This window comes from Furipterus horrens, unplaced genomic scaffold, assembly GCF_987537825.1.
Source record: "Furipterus horrens unplaced genomic scaffold, mFurHor1.1.pri manual_scaffold_2, whole genome shotgun sequence".
NCBI classification, from domain to species: domain Eukaryota; kingdom Metazoa; phylum Chordata; class Mammalia; order Chiroptera; family Furipteridae; genus Furipterus; species Furipterus horrens.
The window spans coordinates 35126331-35153623 of NW_028327172.1; the positions used below are offsets into that span (position 1 = coordinate 35126331).

The following is a 27293-nucleotide window of genomic DNA, read 5'->3' on the forward strand; positions in this document are numbered from 1 at the left end:
TTTTTAGATTTAATAGTTGATAGGTTTGTATTTTTTGCCATTTCATTGTTCATAGTGTTGATCTTCTTTTTCTTAAATAAGTCCCTTTAACATTTTATATAATAATGGTTTGGTGATGATGAACTCCTTTAGTTTTTTTTTTTTTTTTTTTTTTTTTTTTCTGGGAAGCTCTTTATCTACCCTTCAATTCTAATTGATATATTTGCTGGGTAAAGCAATCTTGGCTGTAGGTCCCCGCTTTTCATGTCTTTGAATATTTCTTGCCAATCCCTTCAGCCTGCAAAGTTTCTTTTCAGCTGACAGTTTCATGGGAACTCCACTGTAGATAACCAACTTTTTTTCTCTGGTTGCTTTTAAGATTCTCTCTTTATCTTTTACCTATGAAATTTTAATTGTGATGTGGTTTGGAGCGGACCTCTTTGCATCCCTCTTATTTGGTACTCTGCTTCCTGGGCTTACATGTCTATTTCCTTCCCCAAATTAGGGAAGTTTTCTTTTATTATTTTTTCAAACAGATTTCCAATTTCATGTTCTTTCTCTTCTCTTCATGGCACCCCTATGATGTGAATGTTGGACCTTTTGAAGTTGTCCCAGAGGTTGCTTATACTATTCTCATTTTTTTGAATTCTTTTTTCTTCTTGTTGTTCTGATTAGTTATTTTATGCTTCTTTATATTCCACATCATTGATTTGATTCTCAGCTTCATTCACTCTACTGTTGCTTTCCTGTAAATTGTTCATTTCAATTAGTGTATCCTTCATTTCTGACTAGGTCTTTTTTTTATGCTGGTGAGATCCTTGCTAAGTTCCTTGAGCATCCTTATAACCAGTGTTTTGAGCTCTGCATCTGATAGATTGCTTATTTCCATTTTATTTAGCTCTTTTTCTGGAGTTTTGATCTTTTCTTTCATTTGGGCTATGTTTCTTTGCCTCTTCATTTGGCAGCCTCCCTGTGTCTCTTTCTATGTACAAAGTAAAGCTGCTTTGACTCCGTGTCTTGGTAGTGTGGTTTAATGTTGTAGGTGTCCTGCAGGGTCCAGCTGCACAGCTTCCCCTGTCACCCGAGCTGGGTACTCGGGTTTCACCCTTCATGTGGGCTGAGTACAACCTCCTCTTGTAGTTGAGCCTTGGTTGCTGTTGGCATATTTATGGGAGATATTTACCCAGGCCAGTCAGCTTCAAGAACTTGCTGTGACCAGTTACATCCAAAGTCCATCCTGCATTGAGAATCAGCTTTGCAGGGGCAGGGTGGTGGTGTTCCGACATGTTCTGAATCTGTCCACTGGTTGAACAGGCCCTAGGGTTTCTCAGGTGGTGCAGGCCAAGGTCAGCCCACACCTGTGTTTTGCCTGGGGCCACCCTGCCTGAGCTATAAACCAATCTGAGATGGCTGCTACTTGTACTGGGCTTGGAGATATCCAGGCCAAGACAAGTTCTGAATCTAGGCTGGCTGCTGCTAGTCCTAGGCCTGGGGCTCACTGTTAGGAAGTTCTGAAGCATGAGCCAAGACAAGCAACTCATATGGAAAAGCAGCTTTGGTGGGCCCATAAGTTGGGTGTGGTGGAGTCTCTGGGGATCTCCAAGGCAGGTCAAACACTGTTAGCCAGATTGATGGAATCTCAGATATGGCACCAGCTTGCTGGCTCTGTGCTGTACTTTACCTCCTCATGTAATGCCCCTTCTATTAGTATGCTCTGGCAACCACAGCAGAAGGGCTTAAACAACAGAAATTTATTTCCCCTCAATTCTGAAAGTCAGAAATACAAGATCAAAGTCCCATCACTATTGGTGTGTGGGAAGGTCTCTCTCTTTCTCTCTCTCTTTTTTATTTTCCTAACCTCTATTAACAATAATTGACCAACAATTGGTCTTATTAGTTTTATGCAAAGAACCTTATGTCATTACTTACTTCTTCAGAATGCCAAATTCTGGAGGGATCAGGAAGGCAGAAAAATATACAGTGTGAAGGAAAATCCTTGTCCTTCTAATATTCACTAAAACTGCATTTTTATACTTTATATTTTCTTTCGTTCACTTTTTTACACGTGAGGATTTTTTTTTTTTTTTGAGGGGGGTATTTGCTGGATTATTTATTAATTTATTTTGCTTTCACTTTTTTCCCCCACTAAAAATTTTTGTTTGTTTTTCTATTACAGTTGTCCCACTTTTTCCCCTATTGCTTCCCTGCACCCTGCTCACCCCTTCCCCCAGAGTCAGTCCCCACCCAATTGTCCATACCCATGGGTCATTTATACTTGTTCTTTGACTAGACCCTTTCCCTTCTTACCCGCTTCTCTCCCTCCCCTCTCCCCCCTTGTCACTATTAGTCTACACCTTGTTTACATACCTCTGGTTCAATTTTGCTCATTTGTGTTGTTCATTAAGAAGGTCTCTTTCCTGTCTTACAAATGACCATCTACTCATTGTGTTCTCACTTGGCCTCTACTCTGTGTGTACTGACAGAGAGAGAGAGAGAGAGAGAGAGAGAGAGAGAGAGAGAGAGAGATCTGTATCTCTCCCTCTTTTAATTAGGACACCAGTCCTATTAGATTAGCGTCCCTCCCTTACAACATCATTTAGCCTTAATTACCGCCCTAAGGGTCCTATCTCTAAACATTATCCCATTGGCGGTTAGGGCTTCAATATATGAATTTAAGAGAGACACATTTACTCTATAGCAATCCCAAATCATATGTACCACTTAGCTAATGCCACAACAATGTTACATAAAAACAACCTCAAAAATACCAAACACAAATATTTATTTATTTTTACGTGTGTGTTTGTGCGTGTGAGAAAGAGAGAGAGAAAGAGATGGATGAGGATGATCTCCAGCTGGTGTCAGCTGCATGTGCATTCAGCCTACAGGTCAGGTTTAGTTCCACAGGTCTCATTTCAGAGCCCAAGCTAATATATCAACAGATACCTAAGGCACGTTCTTTTCAGGGTGGTGGCAGAATTACAAGAGCATATAAACCGACCACATAAACACATTTCAAGCCTCAGCTTGCACCAATGTCTATCAATATCCCATGGGCAGGAAAGGGAGTCACTAATCACTGGCAGCCATGAAAGAAGTTTACAGGCATTTGAGGGATCATGATCCAGGTGATGTAATTACTGAAGATGAAAGCCCTTGGACAGTTTAGCTTGAAGAAAATCAGACCAAGAGGGAACCTGAAAGTTGACCATGAACATAAAACAGAAAAGGACTGAATTCCATTCACTCAGTAAGTGTTTATTGAGTGCTGCCTCATGCCAGGCATACTGCTCTGTGTGTAGAGGATGCTTAACAAAATAGCCATATCCCTGTCCATGTGGAGCTTCTATAGTTTACAGGATGGGGTACAAACAATAAACTAAATAATTAAAAATATAACTATGATAGAAGGGAATACGTGGTAAAGAGAAAACCATAAAGCAAGAAGAAGAGGATGAGAGTGTTGGGCAGGGTGGGGTACAATTTCAGAAAGGAGGGCCAGCATGTGTGACATTTGAGTAAAGATCTGGAGGAGACAGGGACAAGGATAGGAGCATTCTGCACAGAGTACAGAACCAGCAAGTGCAAACATTGGAGGGGGTTGGTGCTGGGGGCTAGGGGATGAGGAACAGTAAGAAGGCCAGTGTGTGGGGGAGAAGTAGGAGGTGAGGTCAGGCAGGTGGCAAGAGAGAGGAAGGGCAGACAAGCTTGGACCTTGGGAGCCATTGCAATGCTCCAGGTATTAACTTTGTGAGATAGGGAATCAACTTTGTGCCTAAGGGAGATGTGGTCTGATCTACCTTTTAGGCAAAGGTTGGGCTACAGTGTGGACTACAGACCAGATAGGAGTAAGGGTCATAATTCTATGTGTGGAAGGGGCTGACTTCTATAGCTAAATAATCCCAATTAATTCACTGTTCATCAGTGAAACTGACTGCCCTGTCACCCTGGGAGTTAGAGTTAGCAGCTTGTCACCAGCAGTTCCAGCTGATGCCAGGGATGTTGACAATGGGAAATTTCCTCCTTGGAGAAGGCGTTATACTCTATGACATCCCAGATTCCTTCCAATATGGAGTGTCTGCTTTCACAGCATGCTTCACTTCAGCCTCCCCCAGTGTAGAATATAGCTTCATGAATGTAAGGGGTTTATCTCTTCTGCTCATTGCTCTATTCCTGGTGGCTTGAATAGTGTCAAGAATATAGCAGGTACTCAATTAGTATTTGTTAAATGTATGAATGTCTCAGTTAGGCTTACCACAGGAACTTAAGCACTGTACTTCCCTGCATGTCAGAGAATAAAGAACTGGGTTGGATGGCCTCTGGTGACATTTCTAGGTCTGCCCATCTGTGATCCCATTTCAAACTCTAAGCTATTGTTGCTAAAAGGCTTTGCCAGCTATGGGGTGTTTGTGGGGTGCTCATGGGGAAGAAAGGCAGGGATGGGTAATGGCAAACCTGAATTAGGAAGTAATGAACAGATGTCCTTTGGAGGTGGGGACCAGGACATTCTCTGAAAATAAGTGTAAATTGTCTCTTTGAACTAACAGTGTTCTAATTCCAACAAGTAATATTTTGATTTTTATTTGTTATTGTTTATTTATCTGGCCTAATGAGGGATATTTTACTAAAAACTGAGGGTATAGGATACTGAGGACCCATCCCAAGCATGTTTCCTTTGCCTCATTTGAGTCAGCTTGGTCAACAGTGTTCACAGGTCCCTGAGACTTCTGGGAAAAACAGCATAAACAGCAGGAGGGACACTTTAAATATATATATATATATATATATATATATATATATATATATATATATATATATATATGTTATTGAATATGCTATTACAATTCTCCCAATTTTTTTCCCTTTGCCCCTCTGTGCCTGGTACACAACCCCTCACCCCCAGCCCCTTAGTTCATTTCCATGGGTCATGAATATAAGTTCTTTGGCTTCTCCATTTCCTATACAATTCTTAACATCCCCCTGTGTATTTTGTTCCTACCAGCTATACTTCTTAATCCCTGTACCTTTTCCCCCATTCTCCCTTTTCCCCCTCCCCACTGACAACCCTCCATATTATCTCCATATCTATGGTTCTGTTAGGAAGAACTCTTTTTTTTTTCATTTTTTAAATTGTTGTTCTATTACAGTTGTTTCATCCCCCCCCCCATTGCTCTCCCCTGTCCCACCCACATCCCCCTCTCCCGAAGTCAATCTCCACCCTGTTGTCCATGTCCATGGGTCATTTATACTAGTTCCTTGACTAGACCCTTCCCATTCTTTTCCCCAAGAGGGACTCCTTTTAAGTGTATTAAATTCTTTTTTTTTTTTTCTTGATGAAGCTCTCCAAAGACAAGATAACTTTAAAGAAAGATTCCTGCTAAGGCATAGCATTACTATAATGTTCCCAGATACCCAGGAGGTGGTGATCTCATGTCCCCTGAAGGTCTGGCAGAATCACCAACATCAACAGGTTGGCCAAGCCCAGGTTTGCTACCAGGTAAGCCAATGAGATACGTTGTAATATTTATTGAATATAGAGTAAAATATAAAAAGACACACACCAGGTAATATGCAGTTAGATTTATTTTATTTTAAGCAAGACAGTGTTTTTAATGTCAAGTAGCATGCATGTGTGTGTGTGTTTTTTTATGTGTGTGTGTGTGTATTCCATGCATGCTTGATTTTATAATAAATTGAAAGAAGTGGCGTTCAGCTTCCTGGCGCTCTAGGAGAAAAAGAACAATAGGTAGAATTTAGTTATTTATAAATTGTGAGGCTATTGACATCTATTATCTTATTTTCTCTTTATATTAATACTAGCAGATGGCTACTATTGTTGCCCTCGATTTACAGATGGGGAAACTGAGACTCAGAGAGTCTATCTGGCCCAAGGTCATATCAGCAGTAGAGGCAAACACAGTTCTTGACCCCAAGTGTATGCTCTGAATTCAGATATACACAACATTGCAGTGTATAGTGCAAAAGTATAGTGTCATTACCTTCCAAACTCAAATACTAGAATAATCACAATTATAAATGCAGGGACAGTTTTAAATAAACAAGATCTATTTTCCTGGCAGATAATCTCAGTGTCACAGGGAGACATGGGGGGGGGGGGGACAGAGAGAAATAAGCCCAAAACTAAGGGTTTTATCTATTGGGACTCTGTGTGCTTCTCCAGACACTTTCCAATGTGGATTTTTTACCCATAAGGGCCCAGGGAGGGTTAGAGAGTGGACTGCACCCCTGTGATACCCAGTCATCCATCCTCCCAGCCAACCATACAAAGGCAGTCACCTTCTTCCTGGGACCTTTCAGGTGCTCAAGCATCAAGGTCCCTGCCTTTCCGGCCAGGGTTATTGGCAGACATGTCAGGGGGCAGCAGGTTGGTGCGTGCCACACTTCCAGATCTGCTCAGCAAGCCAGCAAGCTTTTGGGTCAGGCAGGTGCCAGTGTTGCAGGTTCTCTTCTGGGCAGTGACGCTGATTTACATGATGGAGAAAAACAGAAGACCTGTCAGTAAGAGGTTGTTGGGCACAGAGCCTGCCCTGTGGGACAATCATTGTAAAATTACTGTTCTGAAAGGTACCAATGAGCCTTCAGTGTTTCTCCTAATGAACACAATTATCACAGCAGGTAATCATAAGCCATAGGGAAAATGTTATGATAACTCCCTGTAGATATTACCATGGGTGTCAAAATCCCAAAGGGGGTTCTGGGTGACTAGCCATGGGATACAGAGCTATAATGGCCAATTATTTCTGTATAAATTACAAATCAATTATGGCTTATCAGACTAGAGAAAATTATGGTGCCACATCCAACCCCAATCACAAGGATTGTCTAGAAGTGACATCTCACTCAAAGACACCAAATATCCCTTCTTAGGAATACAAAAATTTCCCAGACTCACCTGAAGGAGGAAGAGAATTTACAGCATTGATTTCTGGAGGTGCTTACCTTCTCCTGTTCTTACTACTGGAGGTTGGCTATGAAGACCAGCCACCATACCCTGTGTGGGCAGGTGTGAAGCCTTACCTGGGGCCAGCTGCCAACCGTTCCTTCTCACTGGCCATCTTCTTCATGAATTCCTTCACCAGGATAGCCAGAAGGAGGTCTCCTTCCTCCTGATTCAGTGAAGCAGGGGTTGGTTTTTTCTCCGAGGAAGACCTGAGGAGAGGCAACAAACCCAATATAAGCTCTGAGTCCTTCCTGCCCTCTCCCCAGGATAAGTATCCAGGCTTCCTCATTCTTGTATCTCCCCTAAGGAAGTGGCCACCCCAACTCCCAGTGGACAAGGGCATGAGACCATGTCCTCTTGAGGACACTGATTCATCAGGAGTCAGGCACTGGTATGACTTCCAAGCAGTAGTGTGCCAGATCCAGATCATGTAGGCTTGTGAAAGATAAGTGTTTCAGAAATTTTGTGAATATAGTTTTAAATATAGCCAATATTAAACTTTAAATGATAAAACTTACCAGTAGTGCTGAAGCTAAAAATGGTTTTAGTTTAATGAATATATAATTTATACAAGAGTAAAAGAAATTAACAGCTGACACAGATTTAATAATTACAAATTTGCTGGCAAAATAGCAGATTAGAATGCAATTCATTTCTGAGATCGTGTTTGAATTAGAAAAATGGGCTGGAGGTAGAAAATTTTGGTAAAAATTGACAGACGCTATGAGACTAAATGAGCTTTATGAAATTTACAATGAAGAATATATCATTACTGTTTGGCAATTTTGTGCTACACCTGTTTATATCAGAAAAAAAAACATATACTCCTTTTGCCCCCGCCCAACCACCACCCAGTCAATGTTAAACATTCAGCACACTACAATTCAGACCACAGAATTGCTTGGCCTCACGGGCAGTGGGAGCAGAGTGGGCTATTTTCAGGGCTTCTTACTTGAATGGCGCTGCCTGGAGCATGCATGCCTGGTACAGGACGAAGATGCCAAGAGCCAGGAGGAGGGAGAACTTCCAGAAGCGCATGGTGCCTCTCTGCAAGGAAATAATCATGTCAACATCTGCACCAGTTCAAAGTTTTGTGTGCCCACAGACCTGGATTGGTCCTGCTTCTGTAGCTAACTCCACGTCTGGTCACTTCATTTCCCTTCATCGTTTTTTCCATATCTGCAAGGTGGACTGCTAGAAGATCCAGTGAGCCTGCAGCACGCATGGTTTAGGAAAGCTGGAGGAGCAATTCTATTAGGACAATTAGGTGAAGAGGTCTCAGTCCACAGCTCCCTCCTTGCAACCCCACCCCACCGACTCTCACATGCACCTGTTGGCCAGGTCTCCGTTGGAACACAACCCAGAGCTGTACTCCCTGTGTGGCGCTTTTGCTCACACCTAGGAGTGTATGTGGAGGTAGGTAGAGAAAGAATGCTGGCAGTTGGAATCTCTGAAAAACTCAAGACCACATTCAATTGCTTAGCAGCTCCGCGCTTTGGCAAGGAGTCCCCTCTAAGAACCAAGCTTAGCAGAGTGTTAAATTGTGAGGACTTAAACTGGGAAAAATGCGCCCACAGCCCGCAGCTAGGTCGTTGAGCCTATTTACCCCCCACTCGCGCTAACCCAGGTTCCGAACTGATTTCCCCAGGAACACTAGGCACGAGACCAGATACGTGAGCGCGCAGTCTGCTGAAAGTTACTCCTGCATCCTGCTCTGCGCGAGGTACCTGGGGAACTCCAGCGTCAGAGATCGGTGTAAACACGCGTGCAGCTAAAGACAGCGAGACCGGAGCCCGGTTCTGCGCGGGAAGATGGAGCAGAAAGTCCCCGAAGTGAGGCTGCCCAGTGTTAGCTGGGGTAGGAATTTGGGATGAATAGCAGACTAACAGAAAGAAGTGGAAAGAGACTGAGACTTGCAGGGAGATAGAGTAACGGAGAGAGAGGGAAGGGAGGAGGAGAGAGAAATAGAATCTTACAGTTAAGCAGGAATCTCCGGGCTCACCTGGAAGCAGGTAGCGGCGGCAGCGGTGATGGCTTTCGTGTCAGGCGACGGCACTGTGGAAGTGGCAGTGACACTCCAAGTGGAAAGTCGCTCTGATGCCTCCCAGCACCCGCAGCTCCTCTTATTCACGCTGCTCTGGGTCTGGGGTGGTCCCGGAGCTGCGTGCAACCAATGAGAAGGAGCCTGTGCCTCAAACGGATTTGTGTCACCTACTTGCGTCCAGAACCTGTGGCATCCATTAGGATCATCCCACTTGTATTTGCATTGAGGTCACTGATGGAAAGGAGGCGGGATGGGCGGGGGGAAAGGGGAGAACCAAGAAAAACACCCACAAAGTGAGCAGGTTATTAAAGACAGTTTGACGTCATTGTAACTTTCACCTGTTCAGTTTTTTCCGGTTTCGAACAGCATCCCACTCCATCCCCAGCTGTGCGGTCTTGTAGGACAGGGTCCAGGACCGTGGGGACTCCTGGCTCCCCTAAGTCTGACTTTTGACCCCCATCCAAGTGAGGATGAGAGGGTTAATGCATAACTGGGTTTTCTGAGTCCCAGCAACATGTTTAATTCAGACATCTGAAATCACCCACAGAGGAGGGCAGCTTGTGGGAATAGGAGATAGAGGTGGAAGCAAGAACTTTGACAGACTGAACTCACTTCCAGCTGAGCAAATTCCAGGTGGTAGAATTATGGACAAGTAAGTTCTCGGGGCCTCAATGTACTTATCTTTAAAATGGGGACCCAATATCTTGAAGGAATATTGTGATTAGTCATTTGCCTCACCCCACCCCCAGCTAGGTAGGTGCCTAGAAGAGCTTCATGGCCCACATATGGGATTCGTAAGACCGTGGTTCATCCTATAGGATTCTCCACATTCGGGGCAGTCTGGATTTGCCCTGGTGGTGCCTCACGTTGATGAAAGGGAACCAATGCCCTACTGGGCACAGATGCTTCCCCAGCTTTCAAGCAGCCCTAGCAATCTCCTTTTCTACCCCGCCATCCATCACCTATTGCTCATCTGCCCGCTGGAACCATTTGCCCAGCTGCCCCTGCTTCCGGCAGCTGTTTGCCAAGATGTCCCATTGGCGTGTAATTCCAGACCTGCACCCGCATACCCTGCACTTCAGTTCTCCAATAGAGAGCAAGGCAGGCTTGACGGGAGTCCCTGCAAGAGACTATTGTTCGCTGTCACTTCCAGTCATACTCTTCCACACGCAAAAAACTCATTACTGTCTCCAAACATATACCCACTCCCCTAAGCATGCGCACTCGCAAGCAGACACTGAGGCACAGGGCCATATGCACGGGTTCACTCTGAATCATGTCCCCAGCCTGCCTTTTAGTCTCTCGTTCGGTCATATCTACATACCGGCTTGGCGGTTGGCATCATACCTATCCCAGCTTGCGAGAGTAAGCGTGCTCCGTAACACCCAACTATGCAGAACCTCGACCCTCTCACACCCATTACAACCGATTTAGGATCCCTTCCCTTTGAGATTCCTGCTCCAAGCCCGCCTGGTAGGTCCCCGCTCCTGACTTGCTGCTCTCAGCCTGTAGAGTGCGGGGAAATAAGCTTTTCTCACTCTGCCCAAGATCTCAGGATCTGAGCGCGCAGCGCACGCTCCGCAACAGCCTCTCCAGAGTCTCCCAGTGCGGGGGAGCATAGCAGAAGTATTGGGACTGTGGGCAGCAGGTAAGGAGCCCAGCAAGGTGGCTCCCAGGCAGAGAGAATCGAGCCCCACCTGCGCCGTGAGTGATCTGACCCACGGGTCTTCACCCCTGTCCTGAGTCTCCAGAAACCTTAGTGTTTCCTAGGACACACCTGCGTCGCACCCCTTCCAGGTTGGTCACCTTCTTGCTTAGGGACATCTAACTTCCAAGATGCTCTTATTAAACTTTCCTCCTTCTTAATTGATGGAGCGCCACTGCCACGAGGGAATAAAAACTTAAAGATGGGAGCTGAGTGTGTGAAACTCGCTTTTCGCAGGCACACCGGCAGGGCGCCAGGGGACCTAGGGGATGGGGAAACTGTTCTGTAGAACGCAGGTGCGCCATCAGGTACGGAGGCAGAGAAGGCGAATAAAAGAACAGACAGGGATCACAATGTCGGGTCCTGGGCTCAGTATCTCCTGGAGCCTAGAAGAAGGTAGCCGGTGCAAAGACCTAGTCCCGGGCGTGGGGGGCTCCGCAGTTTTAGTCCCGAGCCCTGACCAAGCTTTCCCCGCGGAGCTGCAGGGTCAGATTGGTAAAGGCGGTAGGCAGAGTGGATAGTGTGTGATGTGGAAATTGGACTCTGCCACTTGAGGCTGTTGTGAGTCTTTGCTCATAGGCATCAAATACTTTTGTGAAAATGTCTTCCATTCCAAGACCTGATTTTTCTAATATATGAATCTTTTTGAAATCATTTGTAAGTATGTGTGTCTGTGGATTTCCTTTTCCTGAGCAGTGAACCACAGCTGTCACCAGCGCAACGGGGAGTGCAAAACGGTTAGGGAAGGACTGTGCGCTGATTTCATGGCCATATCGCTTTCTGGGCTCGGAACTCCACCCCTAGCGTCCAGGTGTGCCTTCAACCTTCAAAGCCAACATTATTCCCCATTCTGAAATCTCTAGTGATTACAAACCACGACTGGAGGCGGGGAGCAGGAGAATCGGGGTCTGCACCCAAAGGTGCTATTTCAATCAAGCTTTACTTTCTAAATAGGGAGGGACTGATGTTAACTCAATACTCAAGCACACTTTGTATGTGTAAGAAGTGCCTCCTCCTGAGCTGGGGAGCCAAGGTTTAGAAAAATAATAATAATAAGAGTCCTTTTCATTGGCACTTAGCACTCTATCTCCCAAACAATAGCCACTAACCCCTGTTGAATGAATGGAAATGAATTCATTGCGGCAGATTCACCAGCCAGTCGTCCCTGCTGTTAAAAGGCTCAATTCCTAGCACGCAGAAAGTCTGGACCTAGTTAGGTAGAGAGAGCAGCATTCTGCGTGGATGGGAGATTGCAAGAGCAAACATTTATCTCAGTGAGATCTCTCCTATTTTATTTGGCACAGCAGAGTAGATTTCCTGATAGCAGTTTTCAGGAATGAGACAAAGAAATAGGGTTTGTTTGTTTGTTTTTCTTCTTCATCTTCTGAAGACTAGGGTCTCCTAGCATGAAATACAAAACCATTCCTCCCTGTGCCCATCCTAATTTACTGAGTGAACTCAAGGAAGTTCAGATCTTGGCATGTGCAGACTCTTTAGATTGCTCCCAGCTGTCCCTGAAACTTCTCTGAACTTCAGCACTAAACATAGCGTAATCTATCGAAAGTCACCAAGGAAAATATCAATTAACTTGGCTATTTGTCACTTGACTATTTGGTCCTTGATTTTACAATCTTTTGTAAGTTTTAAACTTAGAAATCAAGATCAGTTGGGAACACCCTAGTCTGGAAAAAATGTAACACTGATAAAACCCTAACTGTAATGTTTATTTCCATTCTTTTACATTAGATTCCTGTGATTTGTTTTATTTTAAAAAATTTAAAGATGATTTATCAGAGTGTGCCCGAGTCTCACATCTGGGTGAAAATTCTTATGTGAGTTTCCATGCAATTAAAAGAGTTACACCTGTGGGGATTCAGAACTAGTCATCCCAAGATGGGCTTCTGTGGTATGCAGATTGCTTTGAGCTAAGGGGAACTTTAGCTGTGGACTCAAGAGAAACTTTTGCCCTTCCCTTCACTACTTGGAAGAACTTGAATTAGGGGCCTTGCCCATAATGGGAGAATTTCTGTTTACTAAACATCTGCTCTTCTCACCATTCTGCAATGGCTCTTGGAAGCTCCCAAGGCACCTTATCTCATCCCTTGCTCAGAATGTCTTATATATCTATGTTCCCTTTTGTGTATATGGGTCTCTGACTCTCCTGTATGTGGGGTTCGCATACACATATATTAAGTTTAGTTATTTTGTCTTGCTAATCTACATCATGTCTATTTGATTATTAGACCAGCCAAAAGAAACTTAAGGGTAGACGAAAGTGTGTTCCTACACCACATACCTATAGGCTTACTCTTAATTCTGTACAATTTATGCACAAAGTAGGCTAAACAGCAGCAACAAAACCACAACAATAACAACAGCAACAGTCGCAACAACACACACTCATTCTCTAGCCTGGGGGAAATTCAGAGCTGTTAAATTAACTGGAGAATTTCAAATGAAAGTTAATTGTACTGTGTTCCCTGTGTAAGGAACTCAGAAGTCACCACTCTGTCCAAACAACAAGTAAAAAAGCTGAAGAAACTAAAAAATGAAGAAAAAGAACTCTTGTAGGATCAAAAGAGAGGCAAACACAGGGCAAACCTTTGGCCCCACGATTGGAGAGACCAACAGGCATTGACAGGGAGTGAATGATGGTTTCCTGGAGCAGAGACTCATAGGAAAACCTCAGTGGGAACCAGCGTAAGATAACCTGAACTGTCACTGACAAACTGCTCAGAGTGGACAGCTCTGAGAGTCTGAGAGTCAAAAACTCCATGAGGCACTCAGTCACAGAGTCCCCCCCCCAACGCCCCCCCCCCCCACAATTGTGTGAGTTTTCACTCGAGGAACTCAACTAGAATCGCACAGTACAATTGGGGAAAAATTCTCTAGCGGGATTTGACTCCAGGACCGCCACCTGGTTTTCACAGTAAATAACAGAGTGCTTCCATAGGGAGAGGGGAAAGAAACCATTTAGAAATACACCAGAGCACTGTGTTCTTCCTAAGAAGGCCTCATGAGAAACCAATAACCAGAGCCGAAACTACTGGGGTATTACCACAGCCTAACTGACCAGGGGGGAGAAAAAACACACACCTACAGTCTGTGCTGACCTTCTAACTGCCATTTGAGCCTAGGACTGAGGACATGACTTCAGAGGATTTTAAGGTAGACAAGAAGTGAAAAAGACATCTATGGCCTAAGGAAGGAATGGGATCTCGTGCCAGTGAGTTTTCCTGGCTGACTTCCCTAGAGAGTGGAGCTGACTGGTCCTGAGGCCTGCTCTTCCTGCCCCACAGGCACCTCCTCTCTTCCTTCCAAGATCCAGAGGCTCATTTTAGGGTGCCTCCAGCTGCTAGGGAAAATGCTGAGTATAGTAAACCAGGGCCATGTTGGTCACTCTGAGAGGTGGAAGGACTCCTCTGGTGACAGCAAGGAATTACCCTGGATGGGTTCCTCTTAGATGGCTGAAATTCTCCCTTAGTTCAGAGTGATAGTATCCAGAATGGTTCCCCTGTCTCTGGCTGAGAACAGTGTTCCAAGAAAAGGGGGATAGAATTAGAAACCTCCCCATGAATTAGAAATCTCCTTACAGAAACAACTCTTTTATAGACACTGTCCAGGAAACATAAAGTACCTTTAAAGGGATATCCTCTATAGCTGGAATCTGCCTGGGATTGGGTCTAGTAGCAATTTGGGGCCCTTTTTTTTTTTTTTTTTTTAGGTCTACAGCATAGTGGTTAGGTATTTATATAATTTACAAGTAATTCCCCCTTGGTAAGTCTAGTATCCACCTGGCACAATGCAATATTATTGACTATAATATTATTGATTATATTCAGTATGCTGTTCTTTAGACCCCCGTGACTATTTTGTAACTACCGATTTGTACTTCTGAATCTCTTCACCTTTTTCACCCAGCCTCCTCCAAACCCTCCCATCTGGCAACCATCAGTTTGTTCTATGTATCTAGGAAAGTGTTTGTTTTGTTTGTTTATTTATTTTGTTCTTTAGATTCCACATATAAGTGAAATCATATTGTATTGTTTTTCTCTATCTGACTTATTTCACTTAGCATAATACCCTCTAGGTCCACCCATGTTATCACAAATGGTAAAATTTCCTTCTTTTTTATGGCCAGCTAAAATTTTGTTGTATATATCTACCACTTCTTTACCCAATTATCTATTAATAGGCACTTAGGTTGCTTCCATATCTTGGCTGTTGTTAATAATGCTGCAATGAACATAGGGATGCATATATCTTGTTGATTCTTTGGATAAATACTCAGAAGTGGAATTGCTGGGTCATAGGTAGTTCTATCTTTAATGCTTTGAGGAACTTCTATACTGTTTTCCATAGTGACCAACTTTCGATCCCACCAACAGTGCATAAGGGTTCCCTTTTCTCCACATCATCATTAACACTTGTTTGTTGATTCATTAATGATAGTCATTCTGACAAATATGAGGTAATAGCTCAGTGTGGTTTTAATTTGCATTTGTCTGATGATTAGTGATGATGAGGATCTTTTCATATGTGTATGTCTACTGGACACCTGTAAATCCTCTTTGGATAAATGTCTATTCAGGTCCTCTGCCAATTTTTTAATTGAATTCTTTAGGTTTAGGTTTTTGTTTTTGTTTTTTGGTATTAAGTTGTATGAGTTCTTTATAAATTTTGAATATTAAGCCTTTAGCAGATATATATCATTAAAGAATATCTTCTCCCATTCAGTGGGTTGTCTTTTTGTTTTATTGATGGTTTCCTCTGCTATACAAAACTCTTTAGTTTGATGCAGTCCCATCTGGGTTTTTGTTTGTTTGTTTCCCTTTCCTGATGAGATATATCAGAACAAAATTTTACTAAGAATAATATCAGAGCGTTTACTGGCTTTGTTTTCTCCTAGAAATTTCATGGTTTCAGGTCTTACATTTAAGTTTAATCCATTTTGAGTTTATTCTTCCTTGTAACTTATTTATATTTTATTTATTTTTAATTATATTTTATTGATTATGCTATTACATTTGTCCCAATTTTTCCCCCTTTGTCTCCCATCCAGCCAGTACCCCCCTCTCCTTCAGGAAAACCCCACACCATTGTTCATGTCTATGGGTCATGCATATAAGTTCCTTGGTTACTCCCTTTGCTATACTGTAATTTAAACCCCCATGGCTATTCTGTAACTGCCTATTTGTACTTCTCAATCGCCTCACCCCTTCACCCATTCCCCCGCAGCTCCCTCCCATCTGGCAACCATCAGAAACCTCTCCATATCCATGATTCTGTTTCTGTTCTTCTTTTTTGCTTAGTTCAATTTTTAGATTCAATTGTTGACAGGTATGTAGTTATTGCCATTTTATTGTCCATAGTTTTGATCATCTTCTTTTTCTCAAATAAGTCCCTTTAACATTTCATACAATAATGGTATGGTGATGATGATGAACTCCATTTGTTTTCTCTTGTCTGGAAAGCTCTTTATCTGCCCTTAAATTCTACATGACATCTTTGCTAAGTAGAGCAATCTTGGCTGTGGGTTCCTGTTTTTCATGACTTTGAATATTTCTTGCTAATCCCTTCTAGCCTGCAAAGTTTCTTTTGAGAAATCATCTGACAGTCTTATGGGAACTCCACAGTAGGTAACTAACTGCTTTTATCCTGATGCTTTTAAGATTCTCTTTTTATCTTTTACCTTTGGCATTTTAATTACAATGTGTCTTGGAGGGGGCCTCTTTGCATCCATCTTGTTTGGGACTTTCTGTGCTTCATGGATTTGCATGTCCATTACCTTCACCAAATTAGAGAAATTTTCTTTCGTTATTTTTTCAAATAGATTTCCAATTTTTTGTTCTTTCTCTTCTCCTCCTGGCACCCCTATGATACAAATGTTGGAATGCTTGAAGTAGTCCCAGAGGCCGCTTACACTATCTTCATTTGGGGGGGTTCTTTTTTCTTCTTTTTGTTCTGATTGGTGGTTTTTTGCTTCCTTATGTTCCAAATCATTGATTTGGATCTCAACTTCATCCACTCTACTGTTGTTCCCCTGTAAATTGTTCTTTATTTCAATTAGTGTATCCTTCATTTCTGACTGGATCTTTTTTATACTGGTGAAGTCCTCACTACATTCCTTGAGCATCCTATAACCAGTGTTTTGAACTCTGCATCTTATAGATTGCTTATCTCAACTTCATTTTGTTCTTTTGCTGGAGTTTTGATCTATTCTTTCTTTTGGTCCATTTTTCTTTATCTCCTCATTGTGTCAACCTGCCTATGTTTGTTTCTAAGTATTAGGTAGAGCTGCTATGACTCCCTGTCTTGGTAGCATAGCCTAATGTAGTTGGTGTCTCATAGGATCCATTGGCACAGCCTCTTCTTCTACCTAAGCTGTGTACTCAAAGTGCACCCTTTGTGTGGGCTGAGTACACCCTCCTCTTATAGTTGAAACTTGATTGCTATTGGCAGGTCATTGGGAGAGATTTACCCAGGTCAGTCAGCTGCAAGAATTGGCTGTGCAGGCGCAAGGTGGTGGTGCTCCAATGTGGTCTATAGCTGTCCACTGTCTGCATAGGCCCTGGGATTTCTCAAGTGGTGCAGGCCAAGGTCAGCTCCCACCTGTGTTTTGCCTGTGGCCACCCTGCCTGAGCTATAAAGCAGTCTGAGATGGCTGCTATTTGTGCTGGGCTTGGAGATTCCCAGGTGAAACCAAGCTGTAATTCTAGGCTGGCTGTTGCTAGTGCCAGACCTGGGGCCACTTAGCAAGAGGTACAGGGGCTAGGAGCTCACTGACCTGGCTGTTGTTTGTTTGAGAGGATTTGGGACATCATGAAGCATGAACCAAGGCCAGCCACTCATATGGAAGAATCTCTGTTGAGAGCTTGGGTGGGCCTATAAGCTGAGTGGGACAGAGTCTCTGGGGATCTCCAATGTGGGGCAAACAGTGTTAGCCAGGTTGATGAAGTCTCAGATATGGCACCCACCTGCCAGCTTTGTGGCTCTGTGGGGGGAGGGCTCAGAAAAGGGTAAGAGCCTCTGCCCACATTTCTGTTTGGGAGAAAGCTGTCCCTCAGCTCCTGCCCTGATGCCAGACACTTCAGTTCCTCCTTGTATGCCACTGGTGCCTTTCAAGCTGCTACCCCAGTGCTGGAGCTCAGAGGGAATGAATCTGATTAAGACTGTGTATGGGTTCTTTAAGAGGAATTGCCTGGGACTCCAGAAATTTCTTCCACCAATTTAGTTCCCACTGGTTTTTCAGCCAGAACTTATGGGGACCTATCTTTCTGCTACTGGAACCCTGGGCGGAGTGGCCTGATGTGGATCTGGGACTCCTTACTCCAGAGATATTCCTCCCAAATTTTTATCCACAGCATGTGGATGTGGGACCACCTTTTCTGTATCTGTGACCCTCCTACCAGTCTGGATGGATATGGTTTCCTTAATTCCATAGTTGTCAAACTCAATTTCTGATGGTTCTGAGTGATTGTTCGAGTTTATTCTTGTGTGCAGTGTTAAAAGGTGGTCTAGTTTCATATTTTTTTGTGTGTATATCTGTCTAGTATTCCCAGCACTGTTTATTGAGTAGGCCATCTTTAACCATTGTGTATTGTTGCTTCCTTTGTCATAAATTAATTGACCATACAGGAATGGGTTTATTTCTGGACTCACTATTATGTTCTATTGATCTATGTGTCTGTTTTTATGCCAGTACCATGCTGCTTTGATTCCTATAGCTATGTAGTATAGTTTAATACAGGTAGTATGATACCTCTAAGTTTGTTCTTCTTTTCTGAAGATTTCTGTAGCTATCTTTTTTAGTTCCCTATAAATTTTCGGAATATTTATTCTAGATCTGTGAACAATGCCATTGGTCTTTTGACAGGGATTGCATTAAACCTATAGATTGCTTTGGGTAGTGTGGACATTGTAACAATGTTAATTCTTCCACTCCATGAGCACAGTGTATGCTTTCATTTATCTGTACCTTTTTCATTTTTTTTCTTCAATGTATTATAACTTTCAAAGTACATGTCTTTTACCTCCTTGATTAAATTTATTCCTGGGGTTTTTTGATGTAATTGTAATGGAATTGTTTTTTTAATTTCTCTTTCTAATAGTTTATTATTGGCTAATAAAAATGCAATCTATTTCCTAATATTAATTTAGTGTCCTGCTACTTTACTGAATTCATTTATCAGTTCAAATAGCTTTTTGATGGAATCTTTAGGCTTCTCTATCTATAGTATTATGTCATCTTAAAATAATGACAGTTTTACGTCTTTCTTTCAAACTGGATGCCTTTTATTTGCTTCTCTCTTGCTGCTTTTAAGATTCTATCTTTGTCTTTAACCTTTTGCATTTTACTTATGGTTGTCTTGGTGTAGTTCTCTTTGGGTTCATCTTGCATGGGACTCTCTGTGCTTCCTGGGCTTGTATGTCCATTTCCTTCATCAGGTTAAGAAATATTTTTCTGTCATATATTTTCAAATAGGTTTCCAATACCATACTCTCTCTCATCCATCCAGCGCCTCCATGATGTGAATGTTAGTACACTTGTGTTTGTCTCAGAGCTCCTTAAACTATCTTCATTTTTTGGATCTGTTTTTTTTTTTCTCTGTGCTGATTGGGTGTTTTTTGTTTTGTTATATTCTAAATCACTGATTTGATTCTCAGCTTCATCTATCCCACTGTTGTTTCCCTGTAAATTATTCTTAATTTCAGGTAGTGTATTCTTCATATTGATTGGTTCTTTTTACGGTTTCCATGTTCTTTTTTATGCTGCTGAGGGTCTCACCAAGATCATTGAGCATCCTTATAACCATGTTTTGAGCTCTTCATCTAGTAGATTGTTTGTCCCCATTTTGTTTAGTTCTTTCTCTGGAGTTTTGTTCTGTTCATTCATTTGGGACATGTTTCTTTGTCTCCTATTTTGGCAGCCTCCCTGTGTTTGTTCCTATGAATTAGGTAGAGATGCTATGTCTCTCAGGCTTGGTAGAGTAGCCTAATGTAGTAGGTGTTCTGTAGAGTCTAGTGGCACACCCTCCCCTATCACCCAAGCTAGGCACTCCAGATGGGCCTCCCCATGTGGGCTATGTACACTCTTTGTTGTAGTTGAGCCTTGATTGCTGTGGGCATGTAATGGGAATGATTTACTTCCAGTCTGATCAGCTATAAGGACTGGCTGTGACCATCGATCACCACAGAGGATCAGTTGTGCAGGAGCCTGTCCCACAGAGCAAGACTTAATTCAGCAGGGCTCTGGTGCCTGCTGAGGCTGCCTCTTGATTGTATTGCTGTGGAATGTGGTTTGAAGGTATCTACCAGGTGTGCTGGCTCTGGGGCATCTCAGGAGGTACAGGCCAAGGTCAATCGCTGCCTATGTTCTTTCTGGGACCACCCAACATGAACTACAAAGTTATCTGATGATGACTGATATTTGCGCTGGACTGGGGGATACCAAGGCCAAGACAAGCTGCAAACCAAGGCAGGCTGCCACTGCTGCCATGCCTGGGACCACTTAGCAAGAGATACACAGAGGCCAGATGCTGCTTGTTTGAGAGATTTTAGTAAAGCCTGAAGTGTGAGACACAACAGGCCGTTCATATGGAAAAACTGGTGGGAACAGTTTGTGTGGGTCTACAAGTTGGTCTCAGGGAATCACCAGGATGTGGCAGTGTTAGATTGGTTGATGGAGATTTAGATATAGTACACACCTGTCATCTTTGTTGGGTGAGGGATCAGAAAAGGAAAAATGGCCTCAGCCAGCACTTTTGTCTGGGAAAAAACTACCCCCCTCAACCCTCATCTTGATGGCAGGCAATTCAGTTCCTCCCCATCTGTCCATGATGTCTTTCATGCTGCTCTGGAACTCAGAGGAAGTGAGTCAGAGTAAGTCCATGAGAGAGCTCTTTAAGAGGAACTCCCTGGAACTCCCACTGCCCTGTCTCATGCAGCCACAATCCATGTTGGTTTTTAAAGCCAGAAGGTATGAGGACTTCTCTTCCTGGCACTGGAACCCTGGGCTGGGTGGCCTGGTGTGGGGCTGGGAACACTTGCTTCTCAGGGGGACCTCTGCAGCTGAGATATTACTTTTTTTAAAAAGATTTTATTTGTTTATTTTTAGAGAGAGGAGAAGGGAGAAATAAAGAGAGGATGAGAAATGTTGATCAGTTGCCTCTCACATGCCACCAACTGGAGACCTGGACCGTGACACAGGCATGTGCCCTGACCAGGAATTGAACCAGCAGCCTTTTGGTTCACAGGCCAGTGCTCGATCCACTGAGCTACACCACCTAGGGCTGAGATATTACTTCTGGTTTTTTTTTTTATTCCTTTTAATTTTTATCCAACACATGTGGGTGTGAGATTGTCCCATTCCACGTCTCCACCCTTCTTACCAATCTCAATGTGACTTCTTTTTAAAATCCCTAATTGTAGGACTTCCATTCAGCTAATTTTAGGAGCTTCTAAATGATGGTTGTTCAGTAGTTTAGTTTTCATTTTGATGTGGTTGTGGGGGAGGATGTGAGTACCGCACTTACTTATGCTGCTGTATTGACTGGAAGTCTTTTTAGTGTGTTCTTGATTCACTCTTGAAGCATGTATGATTCTAAGAACTTCTCTATTTCCTCCAGTTTGTCCAATTTTTTTGGAATATAATTTTTTATAGTATTTTCTCATAATTCTTTGTGTCTCTGTAGTGTCAGTTGTCACTGTTCCTCTTTTATTTCTGATTTCATTTCATTGGGTTCTTCCTTTTTTGTTTCTTGATGAGTTTAGTTAAAGGTTGATCAATTTTGTTTCTTTTCAAAGAACCAGCTCTTGATTGCATTGACCTTTTGTATTGCTTTTTATAGACTCTATTTCATTTATTTCTGCTCTGATCTTTATTATTACGTTCCTTCTACTCCTACACATTTTTTGTTGGTTTTTTATAGTTACTTTGGTTGTAAGATTAGAGTATTTATTTAAAGTTTTTCTTGTTTGTGTTTTAAAATTTTTTTATTGATTTTTATAGATAAAGAGGAAGGGTGAGAGAGAGAGAGAGCTCATTTTGTTGTTTCACTTATTTATGCATTCTTGGTTGATTCTTGTATGTGCCGTGACCAAGCATCAAACGCACAACCTTGGAGTATTGGGACAACACTCTAACCAACTGATCTACCCAGACAGGTCAATTTTTTTTATTTCTTGAGGTAGGTTTGTATTCCTCTGGATTTCCCTCTTAGGACTGTTTACGCAATGTCCCATAGTGTTTTCATTTTTATTTGTGTCAAGGTATCTTTTGATTTCTTCTTTGATCTCATTGTCAACTCATTCATTATTTAGTATTATATTATTTAACATCCATTTTTGTGTGTCTTTTTAGTTTTTTCCTTGTGTTTGATTTCTAGTTTCACTCCACTGCATCAGAGAAAATCTATCTGGTATACTATGACATTTAAGGCCACTGTATGCTTATTATCTTCTGTCTAGAAAATCTGTCCACTGATATCAACGAGGTGTTAAAAGTCACCTAGTATGACTGTATTACTGTTGATCTTCCATTTATGTTCATCAATATTTGTTTTATATATTTAGATGTTCCTATATTGGGTGCATATATGTTTACAAGGAATATATCCCCTTGGATTGATCCTTTTATAGTTATAAAGTGTCCTTTTTGGACTCTTATTATAGCTTATGCTTTAAAGTCTATTTTGACTAGTATAATTATTATTACCCCAAATTTATTTTTGTTTCTATTTGCATGAAATAGCTTTTTCTATCCCTTTACTTTCAGTCTGTGTTTGTCTTTTGATGTGAAATGAGAATCTTATAGACAGCATATGTAAATGTCTTCTTTTGTTATCTATTCAGCTACCCTATGTCCTTTGATTGGAACATTTAATCTGTTTACATTTAAAGTGACTTTTGCCCTGACTGGTGTAGCTTAGTGGGCTGAGCGTCATCCTGCAAACCAAGAAGTTGCTCATTCAATTCCTGGTCAGGGCATTTGCCTGGGTCTTGGGCCAGGCCCCTGGTTGGGTGCATGTGAAAGGTAACTGATCAATGTTTCTTTCCCTCTTTTTCTCCTTCACTTCCCCTCTCTCTAAAAATAAATAAATACAATCTTTTTAAAGATAAATAAAGTGATTTTTAATGGGCACACTGTTATTGCCATTATATTACTCATATTTATGTTCTTTTCCCCCCTTCTTTTTCTTAAAGAAGTCCCTTTAAGATTTCTTGTAATACTGGTTTGGTGGTGATGAACTCCATTAGATTTTCTTGTCTGTGAAGCTCTTTACATGACATCCTTGCTGGATAGACTAGCCTTGGTTATAGGTCCTTGCTTTGAATATTTCTTGCCAATACTTTCTGATCGTCAAAGTTTGTGGTGAGAAATTATTTGGCAGTCTTATGGGAGATCCCTTGTTGGTAACTAACTACCTTTCTCTTGCTGCTTTTAAGATTCTCTCTTTGACTTTAAGGATTGACATTTTAATAATCATATGTCTTGGTATGGGACTCTTTGGATTTATATTCTTTGGGACACTCTGCACATCTTTGACTTGTATGTCTATTTCCTTTACCAAGTTAGGGAAGTTTTCTGTCATTATTTCTTTTTTCTTTTTTTTTTTTTTTAATTTTCCAGCTGACAATTTTTATTTATTTGTTTGTTTGTTTTTAGAGAGAGAGTAAAGGAGAAAGAGAGGGAGAGAAATATCGCTATGTGGTTGCCTCTCACTCGTGCCCTCAACTGGGGACCTGATGTGCAACCTAGTCATGTGCCCTGACTGGGAATCGAACCAGTAACACTTGGCTCGCAGGCCGACGCTCAATCCACTGAGCCACAGCAACCAGGGTGTCATTATTTCTTCAAATAGGTTCTCAAAACTTTGCTTTCTCTCTTCTTCTTCTGGTACTCCAATGATATAAATGTTGTTGTGCTTGATGGTGTCACAAAAATCTCTTAAACCACCCTCATTTCCTAAATTTGTTTTTCTTTTAGCTGTTCCAATTGGGTCTTTTCTGCTACCTTGTCTTCCAAATCACTGATTTGATCCTCTGCTTCATTTAATCTGTTGATTCTTTCTAGTACAGTCATAGTTTTAGATATTGTATTCTTTATTTCTGACTGGTTTTTTTTATTAATGGTTTCTATATCCTTTTTTGTGCTTGCTATCTTTTTGTTGAAATTCTCGCTAAATTCCCTGACTGGTTCATTTTATTAATGGTTTCTATATCCTTTTTTTATGCTTGCTATCTTTTTGTTGAAGTTCTCACTAAATTCTCTGAGAATATCCAGTGTTTTGAACTTGTATCTGGTAGATTGCTTGCCTCCATTTTGCTTAGTTCTTTTTGTTTGAGGTTTTATATAACTGAATTTGAATCTTGCCTGTATCACCCACTTAGTGTCCTTGAACAGATAATAATCCCTTTGAGCCAGTTTGTCAGCATGTAAAATGGGGAAAATAAACACTACTTAGTGGAAGTAAACACATTTTGTTATTGAATAGACACACACTTTTTTTTTTTTTTTGTATGTTAAAGACAAGACAGACACTTTTATATATCTGCTCCTGCTTGGTATGGGCGGATGTGTGAGAGTGGGGCTATTATTATTATAACAAAAGCTTATCCAACTATATCAGGTCAATATAATAAATAAACTCAATGCATACTCCTCTACCTTCTTAAGAAGTAGGAAAATCTTTAACTCTCTGTAAGTCTTTAACTCTCACCACAAAACCAATTGCTAAATCCACGGCAGAACGAATCTGCCCTCCCAAACCTCTGATATCCATGTATGGCCATGGTGTAGCATCATTGCTCAGCAGAAATAATGACAATTTATGTTAGACACTTGGCACATTGCCTGGCATTGAGCTGGCACAAGAGTGGTGGCTATTGTTATAAACTTCATTATAATGATAACAAAGTAGTGTGGAATTGTTATAAACTTTGTTGGTCCATTTTTAGGTTTAATGGTATTTTTAATTTATTTTGGGGTCATCTCTCTTTTCAACTTTGAAGAGAGATTAGGGACTTTTACTCACAGAGGCATGTCTAGGCTTTATTTGTTTAGATTTTGATGCAGCCTTTGGTTACTTGAAGTTGGCCAACTGACTAATTGGCAGTAATGGATAATTCCAGTTCAATTTCTGTGTGTGGTCCTTTACTTTGCATACTTCAGAATTGTGCAGTATTTAGTTGTAAGCCCATACAAAGGAAGAATATAATTCCTTTCTACTGTAATACTATATAGCCACAATATTCTTTGGGCTCAGAAGAACAGTGGTTTAAGAACAAATATGTTAATTATGACACCATTTTGCAATTGGATTTACTTTGTAAAAGGGAAAGTAAATGTGATGAAATACTTTATGTACAATCTCTTTTATGTTGCTATATCAAACTGAAGCAACTCAGAAAAGATGTAAAATTTTGCTTCAACAGACAGGGAACTCTCAGAGACCTGTATTGTCTGATTCAGGCCAAAGGGAAGAGGATGATTTGTTAATTAATGAATTAAATTTCCCAACTCTACCTCCACCACCTTATGGTAGAGGGCCTGTCACAATTACTCCACCAGAGCTGCCTTCACAACTCTAGGAGCCTGAGATCCTGCTGAACTCACCAGATCTGCAAGGTCCCCAAATGCCTGGGGAATAAGAGGTAAGAATGGTCTCTCCTTGCCACACCTGGCAGAGTACTCAATTTGGCCAGGGAGCCACCCAAATCTCATCAGGACAATTTTCACTAAGGCAAATGCCATTTGAGGCTTAGAAGCTGGTGGACAACCAGAGGCACAATTTGGGTTTTTTGACATCAGACCTGTAACCGGACAAATAATATGCCTACCTGTTAGGATGATCCTGAATATGGAAAAATTGTTTTCTTCTATATTTTCTCTTTATAACCCCACTTGGGCTGATGTGCAGATTTTTCTTTGTTTTCTTCATCCTTCCAAGGAGCATCAGATGGTGTTAGAAAAAGCTAGAGAAGAAACTAACTAACAACATGCAAAGGCCCTCAATATTCAGGTAAGGGTGGACACTGTCTAGGCAGTGTCTACAGTGGACCCTAACTGGAATGTCAACAACAGAGACAGAGGCTGGTTTGAACATTACCAAAATTGCATTTTGGCAGGACTGATAAGAGGGGTACCAAAACAGAAGAGTCTTGATTAAGTTCAAGAAGTAAAACAGAAATCTAATATGGACCCCTCAGAACTCTAAACATACACTGAAGTTGATCTGGAAGCACTGAGAAATTTAAACATTTTATTTTTTATATTTTAGAGAGAAAAGGAGGGAAGAGAAACATTTATGTGTGAGAGAAACATCAGTTGGTTGCCTCTCTCACATACCCAACAGGGGAGTTGGCTTGCAACCCAGGCATGTGCCCTGACTAGGAATTGAACCAGCAACCTTTTGGTTCATAGGCTGGCACTCTATCCCCTGAGCAACACCGGCCAGGGCTGGAAGCACCAGAAAATTTTTAAATGGTTAATATGACATTTACTGGGCTGAACACACTGACACACAAAAGAAATTATAGAAGGTGCTATAGGCATGCTTATGTCAGTTGGTTGAGATTGCTTTTAAAGTTTTCAATACTAGGTATCAAGTTCAAAAGAAAAATGAACATGAAAAATGAAGCAGCAGGCTACCCTACTGGTTGCTGCTTTAAACCATGGAGATCTGAGGCCAAATCCACATCCTCCATGAGGAAAAACTACCCCCAGGCAAGACACACTTGTCTCCTAGGACAAAAAAGATGTCCTCCTTTGGGACCTTGCAAATGTGCCTAAGAATCTTAATGGAGGAACTAAAATTTTAGTAATGGAACATATTGTGTTTCAACCTGGAACTAGGGAACATTTTCAAATAATTCCCCAAAAGTTTCATCCCTCTAATCTGGAACTTTGCCCCTTCCCAACACGAAGTAGCTAGTACAATCACCAACCACCCCACATCCCTCAGGAATGAGGAGTGAACAAAAGGCAGTGGGGACTGAAGTCATAGCTTAGCTTAAGGCTTAAAAATAGTTAAGAATAGAAATGTAGAAACTTAGTTATTAACTGTAGATAAAGTTTATGGTTCTTCCTGCCTCCTGGTTTGGCTGCCTCTACTCGATGCTTTAGTGATTGATTTCACAGTGCATTGGGCATTTGAACTTGGGTTTGGTTGCAGATTCATTGACACTATCATAAAAACATCACTTAATATGTTGGCATAAATACAGTGCTGCCCTCAGGGGTCTAAGACATATAAGCCCAATAGCTCTAAACTAGATGATATCAGTAAAACCTATCAGGTCTTACTGATATCTAATAGATATATAATTTTATGCTTATTCTATTCTATTTCTTCCCATTGGGTTGTCAACTGTCACTTCATCTAGTGTCATTTTTAATTGTACTTAGCAAGAGTCCACTCACTTGCCATTTTTATTCGGTATACAGTGAAACAAACACCAGAACAAAAACAACAAAAAATAAATGTAGAATAATGGTATGGAAACAAAGAGCCTATAGGTATTACATGGGAACTTGTACATACTGATCAAAAACTATTAAAAGGGTCTTTGTGGTCATCTACAAAGCTGTTATCAAGAGAACA

General features: G+C 41.6%; 1 protein-coding gene across 2 annotated transcripts; it reads right to left on the reverse strand.

Moving 5' to 3' along the window:
* Positions 1-6282: 6282 nt before the first annotated feature.
* On the reverse strand, positions 6283-9057 carry LOC150018141 (calcitonin gene-related peptide 1-like). 2 transcript variants are annotated; one of them, XM_090267646.1, is made up of 4 exons: positions 8943-9057; positions 7893-7987; positions 7018-7149; positions 6283-6461 (listed from the first exon to the last, which is right to left on the reverse strand). In XM_090267646.1, the coding sequence occupies exons 2-4, from the start codon at positions 7976-7978 to the stop codon at positions 6302-6304; spliced, it is 378 nt and encodes a 125-aa protein (XP_090123772.1). In that variant the 5' UTR covers positions 7979-7987; positions 8943-9057; the 3' UTR covers positions 6283-6301. The 2 variants fall into 2 exon arrangements, with proteins under 2 accessions (XP_090123772.1, XP_090123773.1); XM_090267647.1 differs by having other exon boundaries at positions 8917-9057.
* Between the last annotated feature and the right edge of the window lie 18236 nt (positions 9058-27293).